The sequence below is a fragment of the Scyliorhinus torazame genome, chromosome 4 (assembly GCF_047496885.1).
Source record: "Scyliorhinus torazame isolate Kashiwa2021f chromosome 4, sScyTor2.1, whole genome shotgun sequence".
Classification (NCBI taxonomy): Eukaryota; Metazoa; Chordata; class Chondrichthyes; order Carcharhiniformes; family Scyliorhinidae; genus Scyliorhinus; species Scyliorhinus torazame.
Window position 1 is genome coordinate 24,505,214 of NC_092710.1, and position 27,065 is coordinate 24,532,278.

General features: G+C 47.8%; 1 protein-coding gene across 4 annotated transcripts in view; it reads right to left on the reverse strand.

Moving 5' to 3' along the window:
* LOC140410151 (protein PAT1 homolog 1-like) overlaps positions 1 to 27,065 on the reverse strand; it is a 134,749-nt gene that overhangs the window by 69,569 nt on the left and 38,115 nt on the right. For 2 of the 4 annotated variants that reach the window (XM_072498111.1, XM_072498113.1), the window contains exons 2-8: positions 12,498 to 12,600; positions 11,428 to 11,591; positions 11,152 to 11,235; positions 7,046 to 7,240; positions 4,703 to 4,810; positions 4,122 to 4,199; positions 1 to 179 (exon numbers count right to left, since the gene is read on the reverse strand). In XM_072498111.1, coding sequence (XP_072354212.1) covers positions 1 to 179; positions 4,122 to 4,199; positions 4,703 to 4,810; positions 7,046 to 7,240; positions 11,152 to 11,235; positions 11,428 to 11,591; positions 12,498 to 12,600 — 911 coding nt within the window. The remainder of the gene's footprint in view (positions 180 to 4,121; positions 4,200 to 4,702; positions 4,811 to 7,045; positions 7,241 to 11,151; positions 11,236 to 11,427; positions 11,592 to 12,497; positions 12,601 to 27,065) is intronic. The other 2 variants (XM_072498112.1, XM_072498114.1) reach the window with 2 other exon arrangements.

Here is a 27,065-nt window from a genome sequence, read left to right on the forward strand (position 1 = left end):
CTGATATCCTGCAGGTGGCCTGCTGTGGCTGGGCTGAAGTATGGCCGGAAACCGGTGACGGGCGGCATCATCTGTCCCATCCTGCTTTGCAGCAGGTTGGCTTTCATGGCCGTCAGCTGGCTCCCCACCAAACCTGGCATTCGGGCGAAGTGGCTGGGTGACATCCTCCCGGTCTGCTGCTGCAGGTGCAACAAGGCACAAAGTCAAAAAACACAAGACACTGAGTGACCAGTCTGCTCGAGGTCAGCAACAGGCAAAGGCAATTACACACCCCGAGGGTCACATCTGATCGGGGCCAACAAGGTCAAACATCAGGCGCAACGCAAACACGCGCACACCCCAGTCAGCGCAACCACCGCCCCCCTCCCGCAACCTCTCAGTCACCTCCCCAGACACACAGACCACATTCCCTCCCCACCCTGTAACCCCCCAGAGCCCCCCCCCCCCCCAAACATAGTGGTTTTGTCACTGGTCTGACGGTTCACAGGTCCAGAATGATACTCTGGAGACCTGGGTTCAAATCCAGCCTTGGCTGGTGATGGAATTTGGATCGATCAAATATACGGAATTAAAAGTCGAATGATGACCATGAGACTATTGTCGATTGTCATAACAATCCCAGCTGGTTCACTAATGTCCCTTTCAGGGAGGGAAATCTGCCGCCCTTACCTGGTCTGGCCTACATGGCCGGATCCACAGCAATGAGGTTGACTCTGAAGTGACCCATCAGTTGTATCTAATCGCAACAAAGTCAATAAAAAGGAAAGAAAGACGGACCACCCGGCATCGATCTAAGCCCTGGTAACGACAGCGACAAAGCAAGCCCTATTAACCCTGCAAAGTCCTCCTCATTAACACCCGAGGGCTTGTGGAAAAATTGAGAGAGCTGTCTCAGAGTCACACTCTCAGAATCATACCTCGCAATGTCCCAGTCTCCACTATCACCATTCTTGGGTATGTCCTCTCTCACTGGCAGGACAGACCCAGCAGAGGTGGCAGCAGCACAGTGGTATACAGTCGGGAGGGCTGCTCTGGAAGTCCTCAACATCAACTCCAGACCCCGTGAAGTCTTATAGCCTCAGGTCAAACATGGGCAAGGAAACCTCCTGCTGATTACCACGCAGCGTCCACCTTCGGCTGATGAATCAGTTCTCCTCCACGTTAAACACCACTTGGAGGAAGCATTGAGGGTGTCAAGGGCATAGAATATGCTCTGTGTGGGGGAATTCAATGCTCATCACCAAGAGTGTCACAATAGTACCACGACGGACCAAGCTGGCTGAGTCCGAAAGGACATAGCTGCTCGACTGGGACTGCACCAGGCCCCAGCCTCACCGACCTGCCTACCACAGGTACATCATTTTATGACAGTATCAGGAGGAGTTACCACCCATCAGATCTTGTGGAGACAAAGTCCCATCATCACATTGAGGATACTGCCCATTGCATTGTGTGGCATTATCATGCTAAACGGGATAGATTCAGAACAGATCTAGCAACTCAAGACTGGGCAATACGAGCCATCAGCAGAATTTTACTCAGCCACAATCTATAATCTCATGGCCCAGCAAATCCTCCGCTCTACCATTACCACCACGCCAGGGGATCAGCCCTGGTTCAATGAAAGGTGCAGGACAGCATGCCAGGAGCATCAAGCTTATCGGAAAATGAGGTGTCACCCTGGTGAAGCTACAACACAGGACTACTTGTGTGCCAAACATGAATTGTGGCGGACAATTAAACTACTCACTGGAGGAGGAGGAGGGGGGAGGCTCCACAAATGTCACCATCCCCAATGATGGAGGAGCCCAGCAGATGTGTGCAAAAGACAAGGCTGAGGCATTCGCAACAATCTCCAGCCAGAAGTGCCTTGGATGATCCATCTCGGTCTCCTCCAGAGGTCCCCAACATCACAGACGTCAGTCTTCAGTTGATTCGATTCAGCCCAATGGATATCAAGAAATGGCTGAAGTCACTGGATATTGCAAAGACTCTGGGCCCTGATAATATTCCGGCAATAGTCCTCTGAAGACTTGTGCTCCAGAACTTGCTGAGCTCCTAGCCAGCTGTTCCAGCACTGGCATCTACACAGCAATGTGGAAAGATGCCCAGGTACATCCAGTACACAAAAAAGCAGGACAACTCCAGCCTGGCAATTACCTATCCACTTAGAGGGGACTTGAGAAAAGGTTTTCCACCTAGAAGGTGGTGGGAGCCTGCAATGTACTACCTGGGAGGATAGTAGAGGGGGGAAACGTCATAATCTTTAAAAAGTACGCGGATGAGCACTTGACATTCAGGGCTGTGGGCCAAGTGGAATTAATGTAAATTTACTGTAGTTTGGTCGGTGTAAGCTCGATGGGCTGACGGTTCTCTTCTGTATTATAAGACTCTAGGGACAAAGAGCTGAACGCCAGAGGTGAGGTGAGATTGACATTAAAACAGCATTTGACGGAGTGTGGCATCAAGGGGTCCTAAAGTCACTGGGAATCAGCGGGGGAAACCCTCTGCTTTTTGGAGTCATACCTGGCACAAAGGAAGGTGGCTGTGGTGGCTGGATGGCAATCATCTCAGCTCCAGGACAAGGCTGCAGGAGTTCCTCAGGGGAGTGTCCTCGGCCCCCAACCACCTTCAGCAATGACGTTCCTTCCATCACAGGGTCACAAGAGTGAACTTCAGGGCAGCACGGTGGCACAGTGGTTAGCACTGCTGCCTCAAGGCGCCGAGGTCCCAGGTTCGTTCCCGGCTCTGGGTCACTGTCCATGTGGAATTTGCACATTCTCCCAGTGTTTGCATGGGGTTCGTCCCCACTACCCAGATATGTGCAGGTTAGGTGGATTGGCCACGCTAAATTGCCCCTTAATTGGAAAAAATGAATTGGGTACTCTAAATTTTTTTTGAAAGAGGGATCTTTGCTGGTGACTGCACAATCTTAAGTACCATTCGCAACTGCTCAGGCTCTGAAGCAGTCCATGTCCAAATGCAGCAAGACCTGGACAATATCCAGGTTTTGGCTGACAAGTCACATTCGAGCAACAAAGGTGCGAGGAAATGAGCATCTCCAATAAGAGAATTAAACCATCGCCCATGATATTCAATGGCATGATCCTGGTTGAATTCACCACACTCAACAGCCTGGGGGTTACCATTGATCAGAAACTGAACTGGACTAGCCACAAAAATACTGTGGTTACAATAAACAGACAGAGGCTAAGAATCCTGTGGCGAATCCTCCCGACTCCCCAAATCCTGGTCCACCACCTACAAGGCACAAGTCAGGAGCATAATGGAATGCCTCCCACTTGCCTGGATGAGTGCAGCTCCAACAACACTCAAGAAGCCCTTGGGCAGCACGGTAGTACAGTGGTTAGCACTGTGGCTTCACAGCTCCAGGGTCCCAGGTTCGATTCCCGAGCTTGGGTCACTGTCTGTGCGGAGTCTGCACGTTCTCCCCGTGTCTGCGTGGGTTCCTCCGGGTGCTCCGGTTTCCTCCCACAATCCGAAGATGTGCAGGTTAGGTGGATTGGCCGTGATAAATTGCCTTTAGTCTCCAAAAAGGTTAGGAGGGGTTATTGGGTTCCGGGGATAGGGTGGAAGTGAGAGGTTAAGTGGGTCGGTGCAGACTCGATGGGCCGAATGGCCTCCTTCTGCACTATGTTCAGCCCGACACCATCCATGACAAAGCAGCTCCGCTTGATAGATTCCCTTGCTCCACCACCGACGCACTGTATCAACCGTATGTACCAGCTACCAACTGCAGGAAATCTCCAAGGCTCCTTCGGGAGCCGCTTCCAAATCCACAGCCTCTACCATCTCGGAGGATAAGCAGATACCAGGGAACATCACCACCTGGAAGTTACCCAGGAAGTCACTCAACATCCCGATTTGGAAATGCATCGCCTTTCCTTCACTGTCGCTGGGTCCAAATACCGCAACTCCCTCCCTAACAGCACTCTGAGTGTACCGACAACATATGAACTGCTGCGGTTCAAGGCAGCAGCTCCCCTTTCTCAAGGACAATTAGGGTGGGGCAATAAATATCGGCCTGAACAGAGACACACCAATCGCCAGTTCAGGGAGCATACCATGTTACCCAATCGCATCACTCGTTCATAATGTACCTGTGCTGTTCCAAGTAGAAGTGGATTCAGCATTTGGGTGACGCCGCCTTGGAAATGGTGGGCACGCAGTGAGGAGTTCTGGAGAAGGAGGGTTGAGGGTAGAAAGGACAACAAACAGCAAGTAAACGGCAAGATCCAAACAGGTTCCCACAACAGTTCACCAGATGAATCTGTTCCCGGAGCGCTCAGGGTGGCAAGGGCAAAAGTCAGGCCCATGACAGCTCCACCCAGACAGTGCCCGCTGGTGCCAGGACTAGCGCACCCTACCCCGCGCCATTCGGTTCCCATCGTACCATTCTCTTCCCTGGTCAGAAGCTGTACCATCGCCATGATCCCAGCTCTGCCACCTGATCGCCTCTCTCACTTCTGCACCCATGCCAAACATTTTTCCCCTGCCTCCACATACCTCTCTCCCCATGCCACCACACACAAATGCCCATCCCCCCCCCCCCCCCCTCCTCAAATTCCCCCTTGTTCGGTTTCTCTCCTCCTCCATATCCCCCCCACCCCCAACACCACGTATGTGTCCATCTCCCAAGCCCTCCCCCACCCCACCCCACCTCCCCCGACAGTCTCCTCACCGCAAGGTTCAGCAGCTGGGTCGGCGACATCCTCTCGTTGAAGGGGGCCGAGAATCGCTGGTGAATCGGAGCTCGCACATGGACGGGGGTGGGGCACAGTATGGACGGCTGAAAGAGTAGAAAGAGCACAGTAACACACAAAAGCCCAGTCACGGAGGGTGGGGAGAGCATGGAGACAACGGCTGAAGGGATTAAAACTCTTCTGTACCGCTCCGTACTGCACACACAGGCCGTTTAGCTGATGTTGCTCCTGCAAGAAACCATGCCAAGGACACATCTTGCTGTTGATGGTGCCCAGGGACAGGGGAGGTCACATAAGGTGATTCTCAATGATTGCGATAACAATGTGGGATCTTTTCACCATTTGTATTGGTGTGAGGAAAGAAGACATTATCGTAGAGAATTGTTATTGCAGTGGGCATTTTTACCTTGGGAAATGGGTTCTAAGTTACAGGAGTCAGGCAAGCAGATGATTCCTACCCACATTGCTGATAATGGGGAACAGGTGATAAATATTAGGAGACAGCCTGTATTAATAATAATCATTATTATTGTCACAAGTAGGCTTACATTAACATTGCAATGTAGTTACTGTGAAAATACTTTAGTGATTGATCCCAGCTCTGCCACCCGATCACCTCTCTCACTTCTGCACCCATGCCAAACATTCTTCCCCGGCCTCCACATACCTCTCTCCCTATGCCCCCACACACAAATGCCCCCCGCCCCCCCCCCCCCACCCCCGCCCCCTCCAATTCCCCCTTGTTCCATTCTCTCCTCCTCCATATCCCCCCCCCCCCACCGATTGGATATTATACTTTTATTTTTTTAAATTCAGGGGCAATTTAGCGTGGCCAATCCACGTGCACTACACGTCTTTGGGATGTGGGGGGGGGGGGGGGGGGGGGGGAAGAGACCCTCACAGACACGGTGAGAATGTGAAATCTCCATATGGACGGTGACCCGGGGCCGGGACCGAACCCGGGTCCTCGGTGGCGTATGGCAGCAGTGCTAACCACTGCGCCACCGTGCCGCCCCTGATAGGATGTAATTAAGCATCCACTTATTCAATTGGTTAATTGTTCTCATATATTATGCATGTAAACCTAATCAATAGTCACGATTGGACACAGATGACTAGCAGATGATTGGTGTATGCTAATATCTTGTAACCGAAACCCAAAATATCTCGGTCTGTCCAATTCTGGAATCTGCGCTCTTTGGCGTCCCAGATTGGATCGCCATTAGCCCAGTTATGGCTGAAATAAAGGCCTTCTTCATAACCCCAACATTCTTCTCTGGCCGCTCATGATGTACATGATCGTCGAATAACTGCATAATTTCCCCTCTTAGCAAAGTGTCAGGGTATACCTGCCATCACATTTCGGTACAAGGTCCCATGAATCTCTTTGGATCACCCCGGAGTCTAGCCTTTCCGATCTGCACCCTGTTGAAACTTTGCATTTACCTACACTCAATTCAGTTTGTCACACTTTTGTTAAAATTTAAAGTACCCAATTCTCTTTTTTTTTTTTCCAATTTAGCATAGTCTATCCACCTACCCTGAACATCTTTGGGTTGTGGGGGGTGAGATCCACGCAGACACGTGGCGAACGTGCAGGACAGTGACGCCAGGCCGGGATCGAGCACAGGTCCTCGGTACCACGAGGCAGCAGTGCACCTGCCACTAGTTGGTCACAATTTTGCCCGCTTGTTTGATTAGTTGATTTTAACTTTGTAGTTATGCTCCCGTCTGCACAACTATACAAACTGCCAAGTCTTTACACACCATTGGCAAGTTTGGATCTATGGACATGGACGACGAAGCGGGATGAATTGGATATTGAATTTAAAAACTGGCAAAGCGGCAAGGGGTATGCATGGGCAGTCTTTATGATTTCACAGAGGCCTACTGCAAGGATCAAGCCAAATTATAGAGACCGTGTAACTTAGTCAAAATGTGGATTTTACACCTTTAAATGCAGTAAAACAGCCCAGGACACTTGACAGGAATGGTTATTGAACTGGCACTGGGCCACACAAGGAGATGTCAGAGTTGGTGACAAGCTGCTTGGCCAGAGAGCTAGTTTTAAAAGGTCGCCTGGGATAACGAGGGAGCGGTGGAGTGGGCGAGGGAGGAGATTCCAGAGCTTCAGGCCCAGGCAGCTTGAAGCCATTGGCAGAGCAATTAAGGTCAGAGCTGCGGCCCTGGCCAGAAGTGGAAGAGTGCGGAGATCGGAGGGCTGGAGGAGGTTAGAGATAGGGAGGGTTGTAGGGCCTGGAGGTTAGAGAAAGGGAGGGCTGTATGATCTGGAAGAGGTAGAGATAGGGAGGGCAACGTACCTGCTGGCTGGCGAGGTAGCTCATGTGCTTGGGGGGTGTTCCGATCGGGGCCGTCCGCACAGGGGGGCTCCCAATGACGGGGGACGTAGACCGGGGAGGGGGTGCACGGTCCGACAGGTCTCGCTCTTCATCTTGGCCCAAGGCCGGCCTCTTGGGCAAAATAGAGTCCTTGGAACCAGACAGCATCCGGTTCTCCTGTCGGAGGAGGAAGTGAACATGAAACAGCTTCATCAGAGGTCATTAGGCATTGAGAGTTACAGGTTACACATGAACAGGATGAGGCCACATTCAGCCCCTTCTCCAGCCTGTTACACAGGAACAGGAGGAGGCCCCATTCAGTCCCTTCTCCAGCCTGTTACACAGGAACAGGAGGAGGCCCCATTCAGTCCCTTCTCCAGCCTGTTACACAGGAACAGGAGGAGGCCCCATTCAGTCCCTTCTCCAGCCTGTTACACAGGAACAGGAGGAGGCCCCATTCAGTCCCTTCTCCAGCCTGTTACACAGGAACAGGAGGAGGCCCCATTCAGCCCCTTCTCCCGCCTGTTACACAGGAACAGGAGGAGGCCCCATTCAGCCCCTTCTCCAGCCTGTTACACAGGAACAGGAGGAGGCCCCATTCAGCCCCTTCTCCAGCCGGTTACACAGGAACAGGAGGAGGCCCCATTCAGCCCCTTCTCCAGCCTGTTACACAGGAACAGGAGGAAGCCCCATTCAGCCCCTTCTCCAGCCTGTTACATAGGAACAGGAGGATGCCCCATTCAGCCCCACCTCCAGCCTGTTACACAGGAAAGGAGGAGGCCCCATTCAGCCCCTTCTCCAGCCTGTTACACAGGAACAGGAGGAGGCCCCATTCAGCCCCACCTCCAGCCTGTTACACAGGAACAGGAGGAGGCCCCATCCAGCTCCTTCTCCAGCCTGTTACACAGGAACAGGAGGAAGCCCCATTCAGCCCCTTCTCCAGCCTGTTACACAGGAACAGGAGGAGGCCCCATTCAGCCCCACCTCCAGCCTGTTACACAGGAAAGGAGGAGGCCCCATTCAGCCCCTTCTCCAGCCTGTTACACAGGAACAGGAGGAGGCCCCATCCAGCCCCTTCTCCAGCCTGTTACACAGGAACAGGAGGAAGCCATTCAGCGTCCTGTCGTATGTCACGTTGAGAAGAGCAGATCATTCAAGCCATTAAGCTTGTCACATTGTCACATAAAGAGAGACCATTCATGTCCGTGAGCCTGTTACATGGGGCTAGGGTATAAGGACATCAGCAGATGGATAAGAGGAGATGATGATGTCACATGCGGAGCCTGCTCCATCATCCTATATGATCATACCGGACCTTCTGTTCAACTGTACGTTCTTCCCACTACTTTATATCCTTTAATCCCCTTCGAAAGCTAACTGTCTATGTCAGGTTTAAACATACTCAACAATGAAACATGCATAGCTCTTAAGTGAATAAGTTTCTCCTTGTCTCATTTTTAAATCACTGGCCCCTTGTGTTGAAACTGTGCCCATGTTCAAAGCTCGCCAGCCAAGGGAAACAATCCCTCAGTGTCTCATCCTGTCCAGTCCCTCCACAACCTTTGCAGGTTTTAATCTCGTTCTTGGAGTCCAGAGAATTATAGGCCCATTTCACTCAGCTTCACAGTCCTTAAATATGAAGGCCACTACCACATGCAATAACCCTGGTGCGGTATCACCAAGGCCAGGCAGAACAGCAGCAAGGTTTCCATATTCCTGGACTACAATCCCCCTGTATTAAAGGCCAAAATGCCGTCTGCCTTCGTAATTGCTTGCCTGCAGGCTAACAAGTGTTTCTTGTACTGTTACACAAAGTCATAAAGGGGATGTCCTGGGCTTGGAAGCAAGGTGGGGTGGGGGCGCCCACAGACACCTGCAAGAGAGATGGAGGGGAGACGGGCGGCCGCGTGGGAGGGAGGGGGAGGATGGGAGATGTAATTGTTTGTGAGGGGGAGGGGGGGGCAGGGGGAGATGCACACGTGTCCGATATGAGTATTAGCTTTCCGACATAACTCCTCCCATTAAAAATGACAAAAGGTAAGACTGAATTACTTTTTTTATTACCCACTCCTAAAGGCAAGGGGACATAGAATCATAGAAGTTACAGTGCAGAAGGAGGCCATTCGGCCCATCGAGTCTGCACCGGCTCTTGGAAAGAGCACCCTACCCAAGCCCACACCCCCACCCTATCCCCATAACCCAGTAACCCCACCCAACACTAAGGGCAACTTTGGACACTAAGGGCAATGTAGCACGGCCAATCCACCTAACCTGCACATCTTTGGACTGCGGGAGGAAACCGGAGCACCCGGAGGAAACCCACGCAGACACGGGGAGAGCGTGCAGGCTCCGCACAGACAGTGACCCAAGCCGGGAATCGAACCTGGGACCCTGGAGCTGTGAAGCAATTGTGCTAACCACTATGCTACCGTGCTGCATAGGAGGGGTTGGCCAGGAGTTCCTGTGAGGGGATTGTGAAGCTGGTGAATATATTTATGACTGTGTACCTCGTCCTGATATATTTGTAGAAATATCTTCAACAAAAAAATGATTTCTGTGCTTGCACCTATTCCACGGCAAATAAAGGGGGCTCGACATGAAAATGTTGGGGGGGGGGGGGGGCACCAATCCTCTTGGGTTGTGACTCAGGGTACCATGGCTCGCAGGGTTTGCGAAACCCTGAACTACACCACTATACTATGGGTGTGGGTGTGTTCAAATACATACAGTGGAGCCCTGGGTGTGTCCGAACCATGAGTAAAAGGAGCTTCAGCGGACTCCTTGAACTGTTAAAATGTAGGGACGGGGTCCAGGGAGTAACAGCACTCCACTCGGGCCTTCCTCGCAGGTCAGCCTCGGAAACCCGCATTCAGGCCTTGCTCATCCCCAGGACAGACGAGGTGACCGCAGGCCCGACCCACACGGTATCAGAAATAGGAGGACTTCAGAGTCCAGGAAAGAAAAGGTGAACGTATATACGGTTCAATGTCCTTTCCGTTGTACTGGAGGCACAGATTTGGGTGAGCTGGTTTCTTGGATGTGGCCACTGTTGCAATTATTCCCAGATCTCGGTTCGCTGGCCGGTTCCTTATAATCGGTTTCTTGAACCAGGCCACCCCCTTCCAAGAGTGAGAGAGAGTGAGCGGACTCGGCCCATCTCCTCAGCTGAGAACTTTCTTGACACACTGCCTGTGCCGCTTGTAATCTCTCCCAAGTGGTTGGCAGCCTTGCCCTGAAACATTTGGGGCTGGTTTAGCACACTGGGCTAAATCGCTGGCTTTTAAGGCAGGCCAGCAGCACGGTTCAATTCCCGTACCGGCCTCCCCGAACAGGCGCCGGAATGTGGCGACGAGGGGCTTCTCACAGTAACCTCATTTGAAGCCGACGTGTGACAAGAAGCGATTTATTTCATTTCGCCCATTTTGTATTTCCAAAAGGTTCTGGGTGGATCTGTCTGTGGGAGCCACTGACTCAATATCCAGAGCTTTACATTTTTTAAATGTCTCTTCCTTGGGTAGTTCTGAGTTTTGACGGGTGTCTGGCTATTTAGGAAATGTCTCAGGGTGGTTTGTTTGTTTCTCATCGTCACCTTGGAATGCGTCCTTGCAATTTTAAGCAGTTTGTTCGGCCTTGGGACACTGCATCACATCAATCATGCTCAGTGAATAGACACTGCGATTGCTGATGCCCCGAGCAGGAAACGGAAATCAGGAATTCACTTCACTCTGGCGCACGTGCAGTTTCTTCAACCGCCTCGGTCTTGTGTCCGTGTTGCAACATCTCAGTGCCCGTTCCCACCTAACTGCACCGCCCATTGCCCCGCTCTCTCTGCCCCCACCTCCCCACCGCTCCTTCCCTCGCTTGGTTCCACCCCTCCCCGCCCTCATTAATTCACCCGTCCCTCCCCCACCGCCTGCTCTTTCTTTCCCGATTCTTCCTACCAGTTTGTACCAACTCACACAATCACCCAAAGTAAAATGAATTTGCAAATGACAAACCTATCTGACGAGATTGATTAGTGGAGAGGGTGCAGCAAAGTTCAGCTGAAGCAAATGAAAGTGCAGTCCAGAACGGGTGAATCTACGTACCTCCAAGTGAGAGAGGAAGGGGTTTCCGATTCCTCCAAACACCATGGGCCCATCCCACATGCTGGCGTTCAGTCGAGGAGGTGCCTGTGAGAGAGATGCAGGGTCAGCGAGTGAGGTTTAAAAACAGGCGGGGTTCCATAGAGTGATGCGCCAGCCGGTCCCCTGCAGTATCAGCATTCACCCCAAGGAATGCGCCCTAACTGAAGCAGGACGAGTGTACCAATCTGGTCAGAGTCGGTGCTGTGGGACATTTGGAAGAGGCTAGGTTCGGCTCACCTGCAGCGGAGGGTTAGAAGGTATGGCCCTCATGATGGCGGGGTCCTCCAGGTCGCTGTCGATCACCAGCTTGCTGATGCTCTCCGCCAGGTTGTTCTCCTTCAGCAGGTCGTCCGGGTCCTCCGCATGGTCGTCGAGACCCTCGTGCTGCTCCTCCCAGTCCTCTGTCAGGCCAAAGTTCAAAAGGGTCAGACAGAGCACTGGCTTCCTTGGCTATCTAGCTTCCTCGTTAAGTGGAGAATCAAACCAGTGCATAATTGCACCTCCAAACACCCTGCCAACCCTCTCCTGAAGGACACCCGCTTGTAACGTCAAGCAGTAGTCCAGCCAGTGGTTCACCTGCCAGTCAGAAATCGCCGCTGACAAAGTAACGTGACATTAGTGGACCGATCGGCATAACATGCAAGTACAGCAAGCAATTAATAAATGCTATGCTGGCCTTTACTACAAGAGGATTTGATGGTTTTTTAAGTCAAAAGGACATGAGCATCACGGGCTGGGCCAGCATTTATTTCCCATTCTGGTAGCCCCTTGAGAAAGTGGTGAGCTACCTTCTTGAACTGCGGCAGTCCATGTGACACAGGAATAAAGATATTTCACTGCAATTATAAATATCCTTGGTTAGACCGCACCTGGAGTAGGAAAATGAGAGGTGACGTCATTTAAACACAAAGTCTTACAGGGGAGACGCAGGAAGGACGTTTCTCCTAACTGCAGGGGGTTTAGAACCAGAGGGCACAATCTCAAAGTAAAGAGGCAGTCATTTAGGACGGCAAGAATCTTTGGAATTCACCGTCCCCGAGGGCCGTGGAGCCTCAGTTGTTGAGTATGTTCAAGAGTCAGTTTAAAAATATTTCTACAGATCAAAAACATGAAGGGACACAGAAATAAGAAGGATAATGATGTTGGCAAGTTGGAGATCAGCCATGCTCTCACTGAATGGTGGAATGAACTAGAAGGGCTGAATGGACAACTATTTCTTTAAGACCTTAGACTGAAGAAGGGAGAGGGTTAGAACATCTACACATTAGCATTGAATGGGAACTCAAACCTTAAAGACAATGACTTACCGACTGCCCCAGTCCCAAATGTGTCCTCATTGAATTGGTCAATATCATGGTCTTCTTCTCGAAGGGCTTCTTCATCTTCCTCGATTGGGCTCTCATCGAGGGACTGCGAGAGGGGAACATAGGTACAGTTACTAGCGAGACAATACTTGGGAGTCACTGTGCACAGTTCCTGTCTCCGTATCTCACTGGGAGTCACTGTGCACAGTTCCGGTCTCCGTATCACACTGGGAGTCACTGTGCACAGTTCCTGTCTCCGTATCACACTGGGGGTCACTGCGCACAGTTCCTGTCTCCGTATCACACTGGGAGTCACTGTGCACAGTTCCTGTCTCCGTATCACACTGGGGGTCACTGTGCACAATTCCTGTCTCTGTATCACACTGGGAGTCACTGTGCACAGTTCCTGTCTCCGTATCACACTGGGAGTCACTGTGCACAGTTCCAGTCTCCGTATCACACTGGGAGTCACTGTGCACAGTTCCGGTCTCCGTATCACACGGGGAGTCACTGTGCACAGTTCCGGTTTCCGTATCACACTGGGAGTCACTGTGCACAGTTCTGGTCTTCGTATCACACTGGGAGTCACTGTGCACAGTTCCAGTCCCTGCATTACACTGGGAGTGACCGTGAGCAGCTGTGGTCTCCATATCACACTGGGAGTCACTGTGCACAGTTCCAGTCTCTGCAACATACCGGGTATCACCATGAGCAGCTGTGGTCCCCGTATCGCACTGGGAGGTACTCTGCAGAACTCTGGTGGTATATGGAGACTGGAATTGTGCACAGTAAGGCCTAGTGCAATATGGAGACTGGAACTATTGAAGGGGAAAAAGGATACCACATCAGGGAGAAAGGAATACAAGAATATGTTGATGGAACAAGATGAGCATGAGTGGGTTAAGGTGGGGTGAATAATAATCTTATAATCTTTATTACTGTCACAAGTAGGCTTCCATTAACACTGCAATGAAGTTACTGTGAAAATCCCCTAGTCGCCACACCCCTGTGCCTGTTTGAGTACACAGAGGGAAAATTCAGAATGTCCAATTTACCTAACAAGCACATCTTTCTGGATTTGTGGGAGGAAACCGGATAACCCAGAGGAAACCCACGCAGACACGTGGAGAACGTGCAGACTCCGCGCAGACAGTAACCCAAGCCGGGAATCGAGCCTGTGACCCGGGCGCTGTGAAGCAACAGTGCTAACCCACAACCTGTTTCTGTCCTGTGGACATTGTTTCGCATTTGCATAACCACCATAGCATGGTGCCACAGGGTTGCTCTCTCCAGTTATTCATTTTTAAACCAAACGGCATAGTTCCTGCAGAGGGCATGGAAATGGGAGACCCGTTCAGCCTCCTCGAGCCTGTTACACAGAATAGGAGGAAGCCTGTCAGAGAATCAAGGGTTATGTGGCTAGGCAGCAAAGTGGAGCTGAGGATTATCACATCAGATTGGTCATGATCTCACTGAATGGTGGAGCAGACTCAGTGGGCTAAATGGTCTACTTCTGCTGCTGTGTCTTATGGCCATTACACAGGGACAGGAGGAGGTCCCTCGAGTTCGCTCTACTATTTAATAGGGGATCGGTATCCTCACTCCACCCACTTGCATTTGCTCCATATTTTGTAATATACTCGGGAAGGAAACGTTTACCGATCTCCGGTTTAAATTTGTAAATGGGCAACCCCTCTTGTTTTTAAATGAGGCTTTATTCCAAACTTCATCAAATTCTTGCATACGAATGCAGAACTATATAATACAAACAGTTTGTCATTCTATTTTAACAAAGTAACAGTAACCCCCGTATTGTCCCTCAGCCCAACCATGACCTCTTTCTTCTACCCCCCTCCTTACTCCACCCCTCCCACAACCCCCATACATCCCCCGCTCCCCCCAAACCACTGTCCCTCAGTCTAACATTCCCAGGATTGGTTCAGATAGAGAGGAACGGTTCCACAGTCTAAGATTCCCAGGACAGTGGGCAAAGGTCCCTCATTCTGGCCCCCACGGCTAGCATTAGGTCAAATTCGATTAGTTCGGGAGAGTTCCATTTACACAGGGGTATGAGCGAGGGGTGCCCATTATCCCCACTTGTGTTTGCACTGGCTATCGAACGCTTGGCTATTGCGCTCCGGGCAGTGGTCGGGCATTATGGGGAGGCAGGGAGTGGAGCACAGAGACTTACTGTATGCAGATAACTTGTTGCCGGATATTACCAATCCGCTGGAATGTACGGATAGGATAAAAATAATCTTTATTATTGTCACAAGTAGGCTTACATTAACACTACAATGAAGTTACTGTGAAAATCCCCTAGTCGCCACACTGGGCATATTGGAGAATTTTGAGCTTCTTTCGGGCTGCAAATTGAATATGGCAAAAAGTGAAGTATTTCCGGTGAATGCCCTGTGAGGGTCAGATTTGTCCTCGACCATTTAAGTTGGTGAAGAGTAGGTTCAGGTATTTGGGTATTCAGGTGGCTGATGACTGGGCCATGATGTATGAATGGAATGGGCTTGCTTGGAGGAGGGGGTGAAAGGGGGTCTGAAGAGGTGGGATCCATCCAACTTTTGTTAGCAGGGCGGTTGCAGATGGTCAAGATGAACGTCTTGGGGTGGGGGGGGGCGCTAGCTGGATGGCGAACATGGTGAAGATCTGGCACTGCTGGGTGGAGGGAATGGGCACAGGTGGAGGAGGTATCACGTGTGGGGGTATGTTTGAGGGCTATGGCTGCACCAACCACCCCTTCTGTTTGCCCTGGGACAATATATGGCGAGTCCGATGGTGACTTTGTCCTTAAAAGTCTGGAATCAGCCACGGCATTGTGGTGTGGGAGGGGTATGTGGCTCCTATTTGTGGGAATCACAGGTTCGCCATGGCAAAGATGGATGCGATCTATAGGCGGAGGCACAGGTAAGGAGTGGAACGGGTGAGGGACTTGTTTGTGGAAGGAAGGTTTGCAGGTTTGGGCACAATTATGGCATTTAGTGTGGAAGGAGGTGCCCTCGTTTCCTCGGCCGGAGCACAATTTGTTGGACAGGTTGTTGACACTGGTTGAGCTCGGGGACGGGAAGATTGCGGATATTTACAGATGACTGGTGGGCCCAGATAACCACCAATTGAGCAGGTGAAGTAGAAGTGGGAGGGAGGAGCTCGATGTGAAATTGGGATGGGGGTCAGGAGTGAGATTACGCACCGGGTAAATGCAATGCGTTAGGCTGAGCTTGGTACAGTTCAAGCAGGTGCACGGGGCTCGTATGACGCGCGCGTGGATGAGTGGGTTCTTCTCAGAAGTAAAGGATGTGTGCGAGAGATGCGGTGGGGGTGGGGGAGGGGGGGGCTGGCAAATCACACCCACGTGTTTTGGTCATGTCCAATACTGGTGGGGTTTTGGGGCGCGATATTTGCAGCATTAACAGGAATTGTGGGGAAGGAGGGGTCACCGGGCCCTTTGGTGGCGACCTTTAGGGTGTCGGAGCTGCTGCAGGAGCGGGGCTGATGTAGTGACCTTCGCCACTCTGATTACATGCCGACGAATTCTACTTGAGTGGAGGTCGCCATGGCTGGGGGATGTGGCAGGCTTCTTACGTTGGAAAAGATTACATTCATCCCTCGAGGGGGAGGGGCGGTTGGGTGTATGGAGGTTGTTCCCCTCTCTATTTGAGGACTTATTTGTTGCCATCAGCTGAGGTGGGGGGGGGGGGGGGGATGTTAAGGTGAGAGATGTTAAGATGTCAAACTGTGGGGATTGAGTTAGGTTTGATCAATGATTAAGTGTTTAAAAACCATTTTATTAAAAAAGGTCCCTCAATCTAACATTCCCCGGACTGGGTCAGATACTGAGTAAAGGTCCCTGAATCTAACATTCCCCGGACTGGGTCAGATACAGAGTAAAGGTCCCTGAATCGAACATTCCCAGGACAGATAGAGTCACGGTCCCTGAATCTAACATTCCCAGGATAGAGTAAGACAGAGTAAAGATTCCCAATCCAACATTCCCAGATCACAGCCAGACACACGGTAAATGTGTCTCAGTCCAACATTCCGATGACTAGTTCAGATACGAGTAAAGGCCCCCCAATCTAACATTCCCAGGATAGACACAGAGTAAAGGTCCCTCAATCTAACATTCCCAGGATAGACACAGAGTAAAGGTCCCTCAATCGAACATTCACAGGATAGATTCTGATAGAGTAAAGGTACCTCAATCTAACATTCCCAGGATAGATAAAGGCCCCCAATCTAACATTCCCAGGATAGATACAGATACAGAGGAAAGGTCCCTCGATCTAACATTCCCAGGATAGATACAGATACAGAGGAAAGGTCCCTCAATCAAACATTCCCAGGAGAGATACAGATAGAGTAAATGTCCCTCAATCTAACATTCCCAGGATAGATACAGAGTAAAGGTCCCTCAATCTAACATTCCCAGGATAAATAGAGTAAAGGTCCCTCAATCTAACATTCCCAGGATAAATACAGAGTAAAGGTCCCTCAATCTAACATTCCCAGGATAAATACAGAGTAAAGGTCCCTCAATCTAACATTCCCAGGCTAGATACAGAGTAAATGTCCCTCAATCTAACATTCCCAGCATAGATACAGAGTAAAGGTCCCTCAATTTAACATTCCCAGGCTTGATACAGATACAGAGTAAAGGTCCCTCAATCTAATATTAACAGGAGGGATACAGAGTAAAGGTCCCTCAATCTAACATTCCCAGGATAGATACAGAGTAAAGGTCGCTCAATCTAACATTCCCAGGATAGATACAGAGTAAAGGTCCCTCAATCTAACATTCCCAGGAGGGATACAGAGTAAAGGTCCCTCAATCCAACATTCCCAGGATAGATACAGATACAGAGTAAAGGTCCCTCAATCTAATATTCCCAGGATAGATAGGGTAAAGGTCCCTCAATCTAACATTCCCAAGATAGATTCCGATAAAGAGTAAAGGTCCCTCAATCTAACATTCCCAGGATAGATTCGGATACAGAGTAAAGGTCCCTCAACCTAACATTCCCAGGATAGATACAGAGTAAAGGTCCCTCAATCTAACATTCCCAGGCTAGATACAGAGTAAATGTCCCTCAATCTAACATTCCCAGGATAGATACAGAGTAAAGGTCCCTCAATCTAACATTCGCAGGCTAGATACAGAGTAAATATCCCTCAATCTAACATTCCCAGGAGAGATACAGAGTAAATGTCCCTCAATCTAACATTCCCAGCATAGATCCAGAGTAAAGGTCCCTCAATTTAACATTCCCAGGCTTGATACAGATACAGAGTAAAGGTCCCTCAATCTAATATTCCCAGGAGGGATACAGAGTAAAGGTCCCTCAATCTAACATTCCCAGGATAGATACAGAGTAAAGGTCCCTCAATCTAACATTCCCAGGATAGATACAGAGTAAAGGTCCCTCAATCCAACATTCCCAGGATAGATACAGATACAGAGTAAAGGTCCCTCAATCTAATATTCCCAGGATAGATAGGGTAAAGGTCCCTCAATCTAACATTCCCAAGATAGATTCCGATAAAGAGTAAAGGTCCCTCAATCTAACATTCCCAGGATAGATTCGGATACAGAGTAAAGGTCCCTCAACCTAACATTCCCAGGATAGATACAGAGTAAAGGTCCCTCAATCTAATATTCCCAGGATAGATACAGAGTAAAGGTCCCTCAATCTAATATTCCCAGGATAGATACAGAGTAAAGGTCCCTCAATCTAACATTCCCAGGATAGATACAGATACAGAGTAAAGGTCTCTCAATCTAACATTCGCAGGATAGATACAGAGTAAAGGTCCCTCAATCTAACATTCCCAGGCTAGATACAGAGTAAAGGTCCCTCAATCTAACATTCCCAGGATAGATTCCGATAAAGAGTAAAGGTCCCTCAATCGAACATTCCCAGGAAAGATACACAGTAAAGGTCCCTCAATCTAACATTCCCAGGACTGGTTTAGATACAGAGTAAAGGTCCCTCAATCTAACATTCCCAGGATAGAGTCCGATACAGAGTAAAGGTCCCTCAATCTAACATTCCCAGGATAAATACAGAGTAAAGGTCCCTCAATCTAACATTCCCAGGAGTGATACAGAGTAAAGGTCCCTCAATCTAACATTCCCAGGATAGATACAGATACAGAGTAAAGGTCCCTCAGTCTAACATTCCCACGATAGATAAGTAAAGGTGCCTTAATCTAACATCACCAGGATAGATACAGAGTAAAGGTCCCTCAAACTAACATTCCCAGGATAGATACAGAGTAAAGGTCCCTCAATCTAACATTCCCAGGATAGACACAGATACAGAGTAAAGTTCCCTCAATCGAACATTCCCAGGATGGACACAGATAAAGGTCCCTCAATCTAACATTCCCAGGATGGATACAGAGTAAAGGTCCCTCAATCTAACATTCCAGGGATAAATACAGAGTAAAGGTCCCTCAATCTAACATTCCCAGGATAGATAGAGATACAGAGTAAAGGTCCCTCAATATAACATTCCCAGGATATATACAGAGTAAAGGTCACTCAATCTAACATTCCCAGGATAGATACAGATACAGAGTAAAGGTCTCTCAATCTAACATTCCCAGGACTGGTTTAGATACAGAGTAAAGGTCCCTCAGTCTAACATTCCCAGGAAAGATACAGAGTAAAGGTCCCTCAATCTAACATTCCCACGATAGATAAGTAAAGGTGCCTTAATCTAACATTCCCAGGATAGATACATAGTAAAGGTCCCTCAATCTAACATTCCCAGGCGAGATACAGAGTCAAGGTCCCTCAATCTAACATTCCCAGGAGAGATACAGAGTAAAGGTCCCTCAATCGAACATTCCCAGGATAGATACAGATACAGAGTAAAGGTCCCTCAATCTAACATTCCCAGGAGAGATACAGAGTAAAGGTCCCTCAATCTAACATTCCCAGGATAGATAGATACAGAGTAAAGGTCCCTCAATCTAACATTCCCAGGAGAGATACAGATACAGAGTAAAGGTCCCTCAGTCTAACATTCCCAGGCTAGATACAGAGTAAAGGTCCCTCAATCTAACATTCCCAGGATAGATACAGAGTAAAGGTGCCTTAATCTAACATTCCCAGGATAGATACATAGTAAAGGTCCCTCAATCTAACATTCCCAGGCTAGATACAGAGTAAAGGTCCCTCAATCTAACATTCCCAGGATAGATACAGATACAGAGTAAAGGTCCCTCAATCTAACATTCCAAGGATAGATACAGATACAGAGTAAAGGTCCCTCAATCTAACATTCCAAGGATAGACACAGAGTAAAGGTCCCTCAATCTAACATTCCCAGGATAGATACAGATACAGAGTAAAGGTGCCTCAATCTAACATTCCCAGGAGAGATACAGAGTAAAGGTCCCTCAATCGAACATTCCCAGGATAGATACAGATACAGAGTAAAGGTCTCTCAATCTAACATTCCCAGGATAGATACAGAGTAAAGGTCCCTCAATCTAACATTCCCAGGATAAATAATGAGTAAAGGTCCCTCAATCTAACATTCCCAGGATAAATAATGAGTAAAGGTGCCTCAATCTAACATTCCCAGGATAGATACAGAGTAAAGGTCCCTCAATCTAACATTCCCAGGACAGACACAGATACAGAGTAAAGGTCCCTCAATCTAACATTCCCAGGATAAATAATGAGTAAAGGTGCCTCAATCTAACATTCCCAGGATAGATACAGAGTAAAGGTCCCTCAATCTCACATTCCCAGGATAGATACAGATACAGAGTAAAGGTCTCTCAATCTAACATTCCCAGGATAGATAGAGTAAAGGTCCCTCAATCTCACATTCCCAGGATAGATACAGATACAGAGTAAAGGTCCCTCAATCTCACATTCCCAGGATAGATACAGATACAGAGTAAAGGTCCCTCAACCTAACATTCCCAGGATAGATACAGAGTAAAGGTCCCTCAATCTAATATTCCCAGGATAGATACAGAGTAAAGGTCCCTCAATCTAATATTCCCAGGATAGATACAGAGTAAAGGTCCCTCAATCTAACATTCCCAGGATAGATACAGATACAGAGTAAAGGTCTCTCAATCTAACATTCCCAGGATAGATACAGAGTAAAGGTCCCTCAATCTAACATTCCCAGGCTAGATACAGAGTAAAGGTCCCTCAATCTAACATTCCCAGGATAGATTCCGATAAAGAGTAAAGGTCCCTCAATCGAACATTCCCAGGAAAGATACACAGTAAAGGTCCCTCAATCTAACATTCCCAGGACTGGTTTAGATACAGAGTAAAGGTCCCTCAATCTAACATTCCCAGGATAGAGTCCGATACAGAGTAAAGGTCCCTCAATCTAACATTCCCAGGATAAATACAGAGTAAAGGTCCCTCAATCTAACATTCCCAGGAGAGATACAGAGTAAAGGTCCCTCAATCTAACATTCCCAGGATAGATACAGATACAGAGTAAAGGTCCCTCAGTCTAACATTCCCACGATAGATAAGTAAAGGTGCCTTAATCTAACATCACCAGGATAGATACAGAGTAAAGGTCCCTCAAACTAACATTCCCAGGATAGATACAGAGTAAAGGTCCCTCAATCTAACATTCCCAGGATAGACACAGATACAGAGTAAAGTTCCCTCAATCGAACATTCCCAGGATGGACACAGATAAAGGTCCCTCAATCTAACATTCCCAGGATGGATACAGAGTAAAGGTCCCTCAATCTAACATTCCAGGGATAAATACAGAGTAAAGGTCCCTCAATCTAACATTCCCAGGATAGATACAGATACAGAGTAAAGGTCCCTCAATATAACATTCCCAGGATATATACAGAGTAAAGGTCCCTCAATCTAACATTCCCAGGATAGATACAGATACAGAGTAAAGGTCTCTCAATCTAACATTCCCAGGACTGGTTTAGATACAGAGTAAAGGTCCCTCAGTCTAACATTCCCAGGAAAGATACAGAGTAAAGGTCCCTCAATCTAACATTCCCACGATAGATAAGTAAAGGTGCCTTAATCTAACATTCCCAGGATAGATACATAGTAAAGGTCCCTCAATCTAACATTCCCAGGCGAGATACAGAGTAAAGGTCCCTCAATCTAACATTCCCAGGAGAGATACAGAGTAAAGGTCCCTCAATCGAACATTCCCAGGATAGATACAGATACAGAGTAAAGGTCTCTCAATCTAACATTCCCAGGATAGATACAGAGTAAAGGTCCCTCAATCTAACATTCCCAGGATAAATAATGAGTAAAGGTGCCTCAATCTAACATTCCCAGGATAAATAATGAGTAAAGGTCCCTCAATCTAACATTCCCAGGATAAATAATGAGTAAAGGTGCCTCAATCTAACATTCCCAGGATAGATACAGATACAGAGTAAAGGTCCCTCAATCTAACATTCCCAGGAAAAATAATGAGTAAAGGTCCCTCAATCTAAAATTCCCAGGATAGATACAGATACAGAGTAAAGGTCCCTCAATCTAACATTCCCAGGAGAGATACAGAGTAAAGGTCCCTCAATCTAACATTCCCAGGATAGATAGATACAGAGTAAAGGTCCCTCAATCTAACATTCCCAGGAGAGATACAGATACAGAGTAAAGGTCCCTCAGTCTAACATTCCCAGGCTAGATACAGAGTAAAGGTCCCTCAATCTAACATTCCCAGGATAGATACAGAGTAAAGGTGCCTTAATCTAACATTCCCAGGATAGATACATAGTAAAGGTCCCTCAATCTAACATTCCCAGGCTAGATACAGAGTAAAGGTCCCTCAATCTAACATTCCCAGGATAGATACAGATACAGAGTAAAGGTCCCTCAATCTAACATTCCCAGGAGAGATACAGATACAGAGTAAAGGTCCCTCAATCTAACATTCCCAGGATAGACACAGAGTAAAGGTCCCTCAATCTAACATTCCCAGGATAGATACAGATACAGAGTAAAGGTGCCTCAATCTAACATTCCCAGGAGAGATACAGAGTAAAGGTCCCTCAATCGAACATTCCCAGGATAGATACAGATACAGAGTAAAGGTCTCTCAATCTAACATTCCCAGGATAGATACAGAGTAAAGGTCCCTCAATCTAACATTCCCAGGATAAATAATGAGTAAAGGTCCCTCAATCTAACATTCCCAGGATAAATAATGAGTAAAGGTGCCTCAATCTAACATTCCCAGGATAGATACAGAGTAAAGGTCCCTCAATCTCACATTCCCAGGATAGATACAGATACAGAGTAAAGGTCTCTCAATCTAACATTCCCAGGATAGATACAGAGTAAAGGTCCCTCAATCTCACATTCCCAGGATAGATACAGATACAGAGTAAAGGTCCCTCAATCTCACATTCCCAGGATAGATACAGATACAGAGTAAAGGTCTCTCAATCTCACATTCCCAGGATAGATACAGATACATAGTAAAGGTCCCTCAATCTAACATTCCCAGGATAAATAATGAGTAAAGGTCCCTCAATCTAACATTCCCAGGATAAATAATGAGTAAAGGTGCCTCAATCTAACATTCCCAGGATAGACACAGAGTAAAGGTCCCTCAATCTAACATTCCCAGGATAGATACAGATACAGAGTAAAGGTCCCTCAATCTAACATTCCCAGGATAAATAACGAGTAAAGGTCCCTCAATCTAACATTCCCAGGATAAAAATGAGTAAAGGTGCCTCAATCTAACATTCCCAGGATAGATACAGAGTAAAGGTCCCTCAATCTAACATTCCCAGGATAAATAATGAGTAAAGGTCCCTCAATCTAACATTCCCAGGATAAATAATGAGTAAAGGTGCCTCAATCTAACATTCCCAGGATAGACACAGAGTAAAGGTCCCTCAATCTAACATTCCCAGGATAGACACAGATACAGAGTAAAGGTCCCTCAATCTAACATTCCCAGGATAGATACAGATACAGAGTAAAGGTCCCTCAATCTAACATTCCCAGGATAGATACAGATACAGAGTAAAGGTCCCGCAATCTAACATTCCCAGGCGAGATACAGAGTAAAGGTCCCTCAATCTAACATTCCCAGGATAGATACAGAGTAAAGGTCCCTCAATCTAACATTCCCAGGATAGATACAGATACAGAGTAAAGGTCCCTCAATCTAACATTCCCAGGATAGATACAGATACAGAGTAAAGGTCCCGCAATCTAACATTCCCAGGATAGATACAGAGTAAAGGTCCCTCAATCTAACAGTCCCAGGCGAGATACAGAGTAAAGGTCCCTCAATCTAACATTCCCAGGATAGATAGAGTAAAGGTCCCTCAAGCTAACATTCCCAGGATAGATACAGAGTAAAGGTCCCTCAATCTAACAGTCCCAGGCGAGATACAGAGTAAAGGTCCCTCAATCTCACATTCCCAGGATAGATACAGATACAGAGTAAAGGTCCCTCAATCTAACATTCCCAGGATAGACACAGAGTAAAGGTCCCTCAATCTAACATTTCCAGGATAGGTTCCGATACAGAGTAAAGGTCCCTCAATCTAACATTCCCAGGATAGATTCCGATACTGAGTAATCGTGGAGCCCACGAGGGAACAGGCCATTCTGGATTTAGTGTTATGTAATGAGCCAGACTTGATAAAAGATCTTAAAGTAAGGGAACACTTAGGAGGCAGTGATCATAACATGGTAGAATTCAGTCTGCAATTTGAAAGAAGGTAGAATTAGATGTAAAGGTGTTACAGTTAAATAAAGGTAACTACAGGGGCATGAGGGAGGAACTGACAAAAATCGACTGGGAGCAGAGCCCAGTGGGAAAGACAGTAGAACTGCAATGGCAGGAGTTTCTGGGAGTAATTGAGGACACAATACAGAGGTTCATCCCAAAGAAAAGAAAGGTTATCAGAGGGGGGGATTAGGCAGCCATGGCTGACAAAGTAAGTCAGGGACTGCATCAAAGCAAAAGAGAAAGCTTATAATGTGGCAAAGAGTAGTGGGAAGTCAGAAGATTGGGAAGGCTACAAAAACAAACCGAGGATAACAAAGAGAGAAATAAGGAAAGAGAGGATCAAATATGAAGGTAGGCTAGCCAGTAACATTAGGAATGATCGTAAAAGTTTCTTTAAATACATTAAAAACAAACGGGAGGCAAAAGTAGACATAGGGCCGCTCCACAATGACGCTGGTAATCTAGTGATGGGAGACAAGGAAATAGCTGAGGAACTAAATAAGTACTTTGCGTCAGTCTTCACAGTAGAAGACATGAGTAATATCCCAACAATTCAGGAGAGTCAGGGGGCAGAGTTGAATATGGTAGCCATCACAAAGGAGAAAGTGCTCGAGAAACTAAGAGGTCTAAAAATTGATAAATCTCCGGGCCCAGATGGGCTACATCCTAGAGTTCTAAAGGAGATAGCTGAAGAAATAATGGAGGCGTTAGTTATGACCTTTCAAAAGTCACTGGAGTCAGGGAAAGTCCCAGAGGATTGGAAAATTACTGTTGTAACCCCCCTGTTCAAGAAGGGAACAAGAAAAAAGATGGAAAATTATCGGCCAATTAGCCTAACCTCAGTTGTTGGCAAGATTCTCGAATCCATCGTTAAGGATGAGATTTCTAAATTCTTGGAACTGCAGGGTCGGATTAGGACAAGTCAGCATGGATTTAGTAAGGGGAGGTCGTGCCTGACAAACCTGTTAGAGTTCTTTGAAGAGATAACAAATAGGTTAGACCAAGGAGAGCCAATGGATGTTATCATAGCATTTACAGTGCAGAAGGAGGCCATTCGGCCCATCGAGTCTGCACCGGCTCTTGGAAAGAGCACCCTACCCAAGGTCAACACTTCCACTCTATCCCCATAACCCAGTAACCCCACCCAATACTAAGGGCAATTTTGGACACTAAGGGCAATTTATCATGGCCAATCCACCTGACCTGCACATCTTTGGACTGTGGGAGGAAACCGGAGCACCCGGAGGAAACCCACGCACACATGGGGAGGATGTGCAGACTCCGCACAGACAGTGGCCCAAGCCGGGAATCGAACCTGGACCCTCGAGCGGTGAAGCAATTGTGCTATCCACAATGCTACCGTGCTGCCCAACCTTATCATTATTACCAGTTATCTATCTTGACTTCCAAAAGGCCTTTGATAAGGTGCCTCACGGGAGACTGCTGAGTAAAATAATGGCCCATGGTATTCGAGGCAAGGTACTAACATGGATTGACGATTGGCTGTCAGGCAGAAAGCCGAGAGTTGGGATAAAAGGTTCTTTTTCAGAATGGCAACCGGTGATGAGCGGTGTCCCGCAGGGTTCAGTGTTGGGGCCACAGCTGTTCTCTTTATATATTAACGATCTAGATGACGGGACTGGGGGCATTCTGGCTAAGTTTGTTGATGATACAAAGATAGGTGGAGGGGCAGGTAGTATGGAGGAGGTGGGGAGGCTGCAGAAAGATTTAGACAGTTTAGGAGAATGGTCCAAGAAATGGCTGATGAAATAGAGTAAAGGTCCCTCAATCTAACATTCCCAGGCTAGATACAGAGTAAAGGTCCCTCAATCTAACATTCCCAGGAGAGATACAGAGTAAAGGTCCCTCAATCTAACATTCCCAGGATAGATACAGAGTAAAGGTCCCTCAATCTAACATTCCCACGATAGATACAGAGTAAAGGTCTCTCAATCTAACATTCCCAGGCTAGATACAGAGTAAAGGTCCCTCAATCTAACATTCCCAGGATAGATACAGAGTAAAGGTCCCTCAATCTAACATTCCCAGGATAGATACAGATACAGTCAGGTGCAGCATGAAGATCCCTCAATGTAACATTCTCAGGACAGGACAGATAGAGAGTAAAGTTCCATCAATCTCACATTCCCATAACAGAGTCAAATTCTGAGTAAAGGTCCCATAATTTAACACTCCCAGTACTGGTCGAGGTACAGAGTAAAGCACCCACAAGCTAACATTCCCAGGATACAGTCAGATAGAGAGTAAAGGTTCCTGAATCTAACATTCCCAAGATACAGTCAGATACAGAGTAAAAGTCCCTGAATCAAAAATTCCCAGGACAGAGTCAGATTCAGACTAAAGGTCACTCATTCTAATATTCCCAGCTAGAGTCAGATACAAAGGTCCCCGAATCCACCATCCACATAATTGGGTCAGATTCAGAGTAAAGATCCCTTATTCAAACATTCCCATCACAGGGTCAGATACAAAGAACAAAGAAATGTACAGCACAGGAACAGGACCTTCGGCCCTCCAAGCCCGTGCCGACCATACTGCCCGATTAAACTACAATCTTCTACACTTCCTGGGTCCGTATCCTTCTATTCCCATCCTATTCATATATTTGTCAAGATGCCCCTTAAATGTCCCTATCGTCCCTGCTTCCACTACCTCCTCCGGTAGCGAGTTCCAGGTACCCACTACCCTCTGCGTAAAAAACATGCCTCGTACATCTACTCTAAACCTTGCCCCTCTCACCTTAAACCTATGCCCCCTAGTAATTGACCCCTCTACCCTGGGGAAAAGCCTCTGACTATCCACTCTGTCT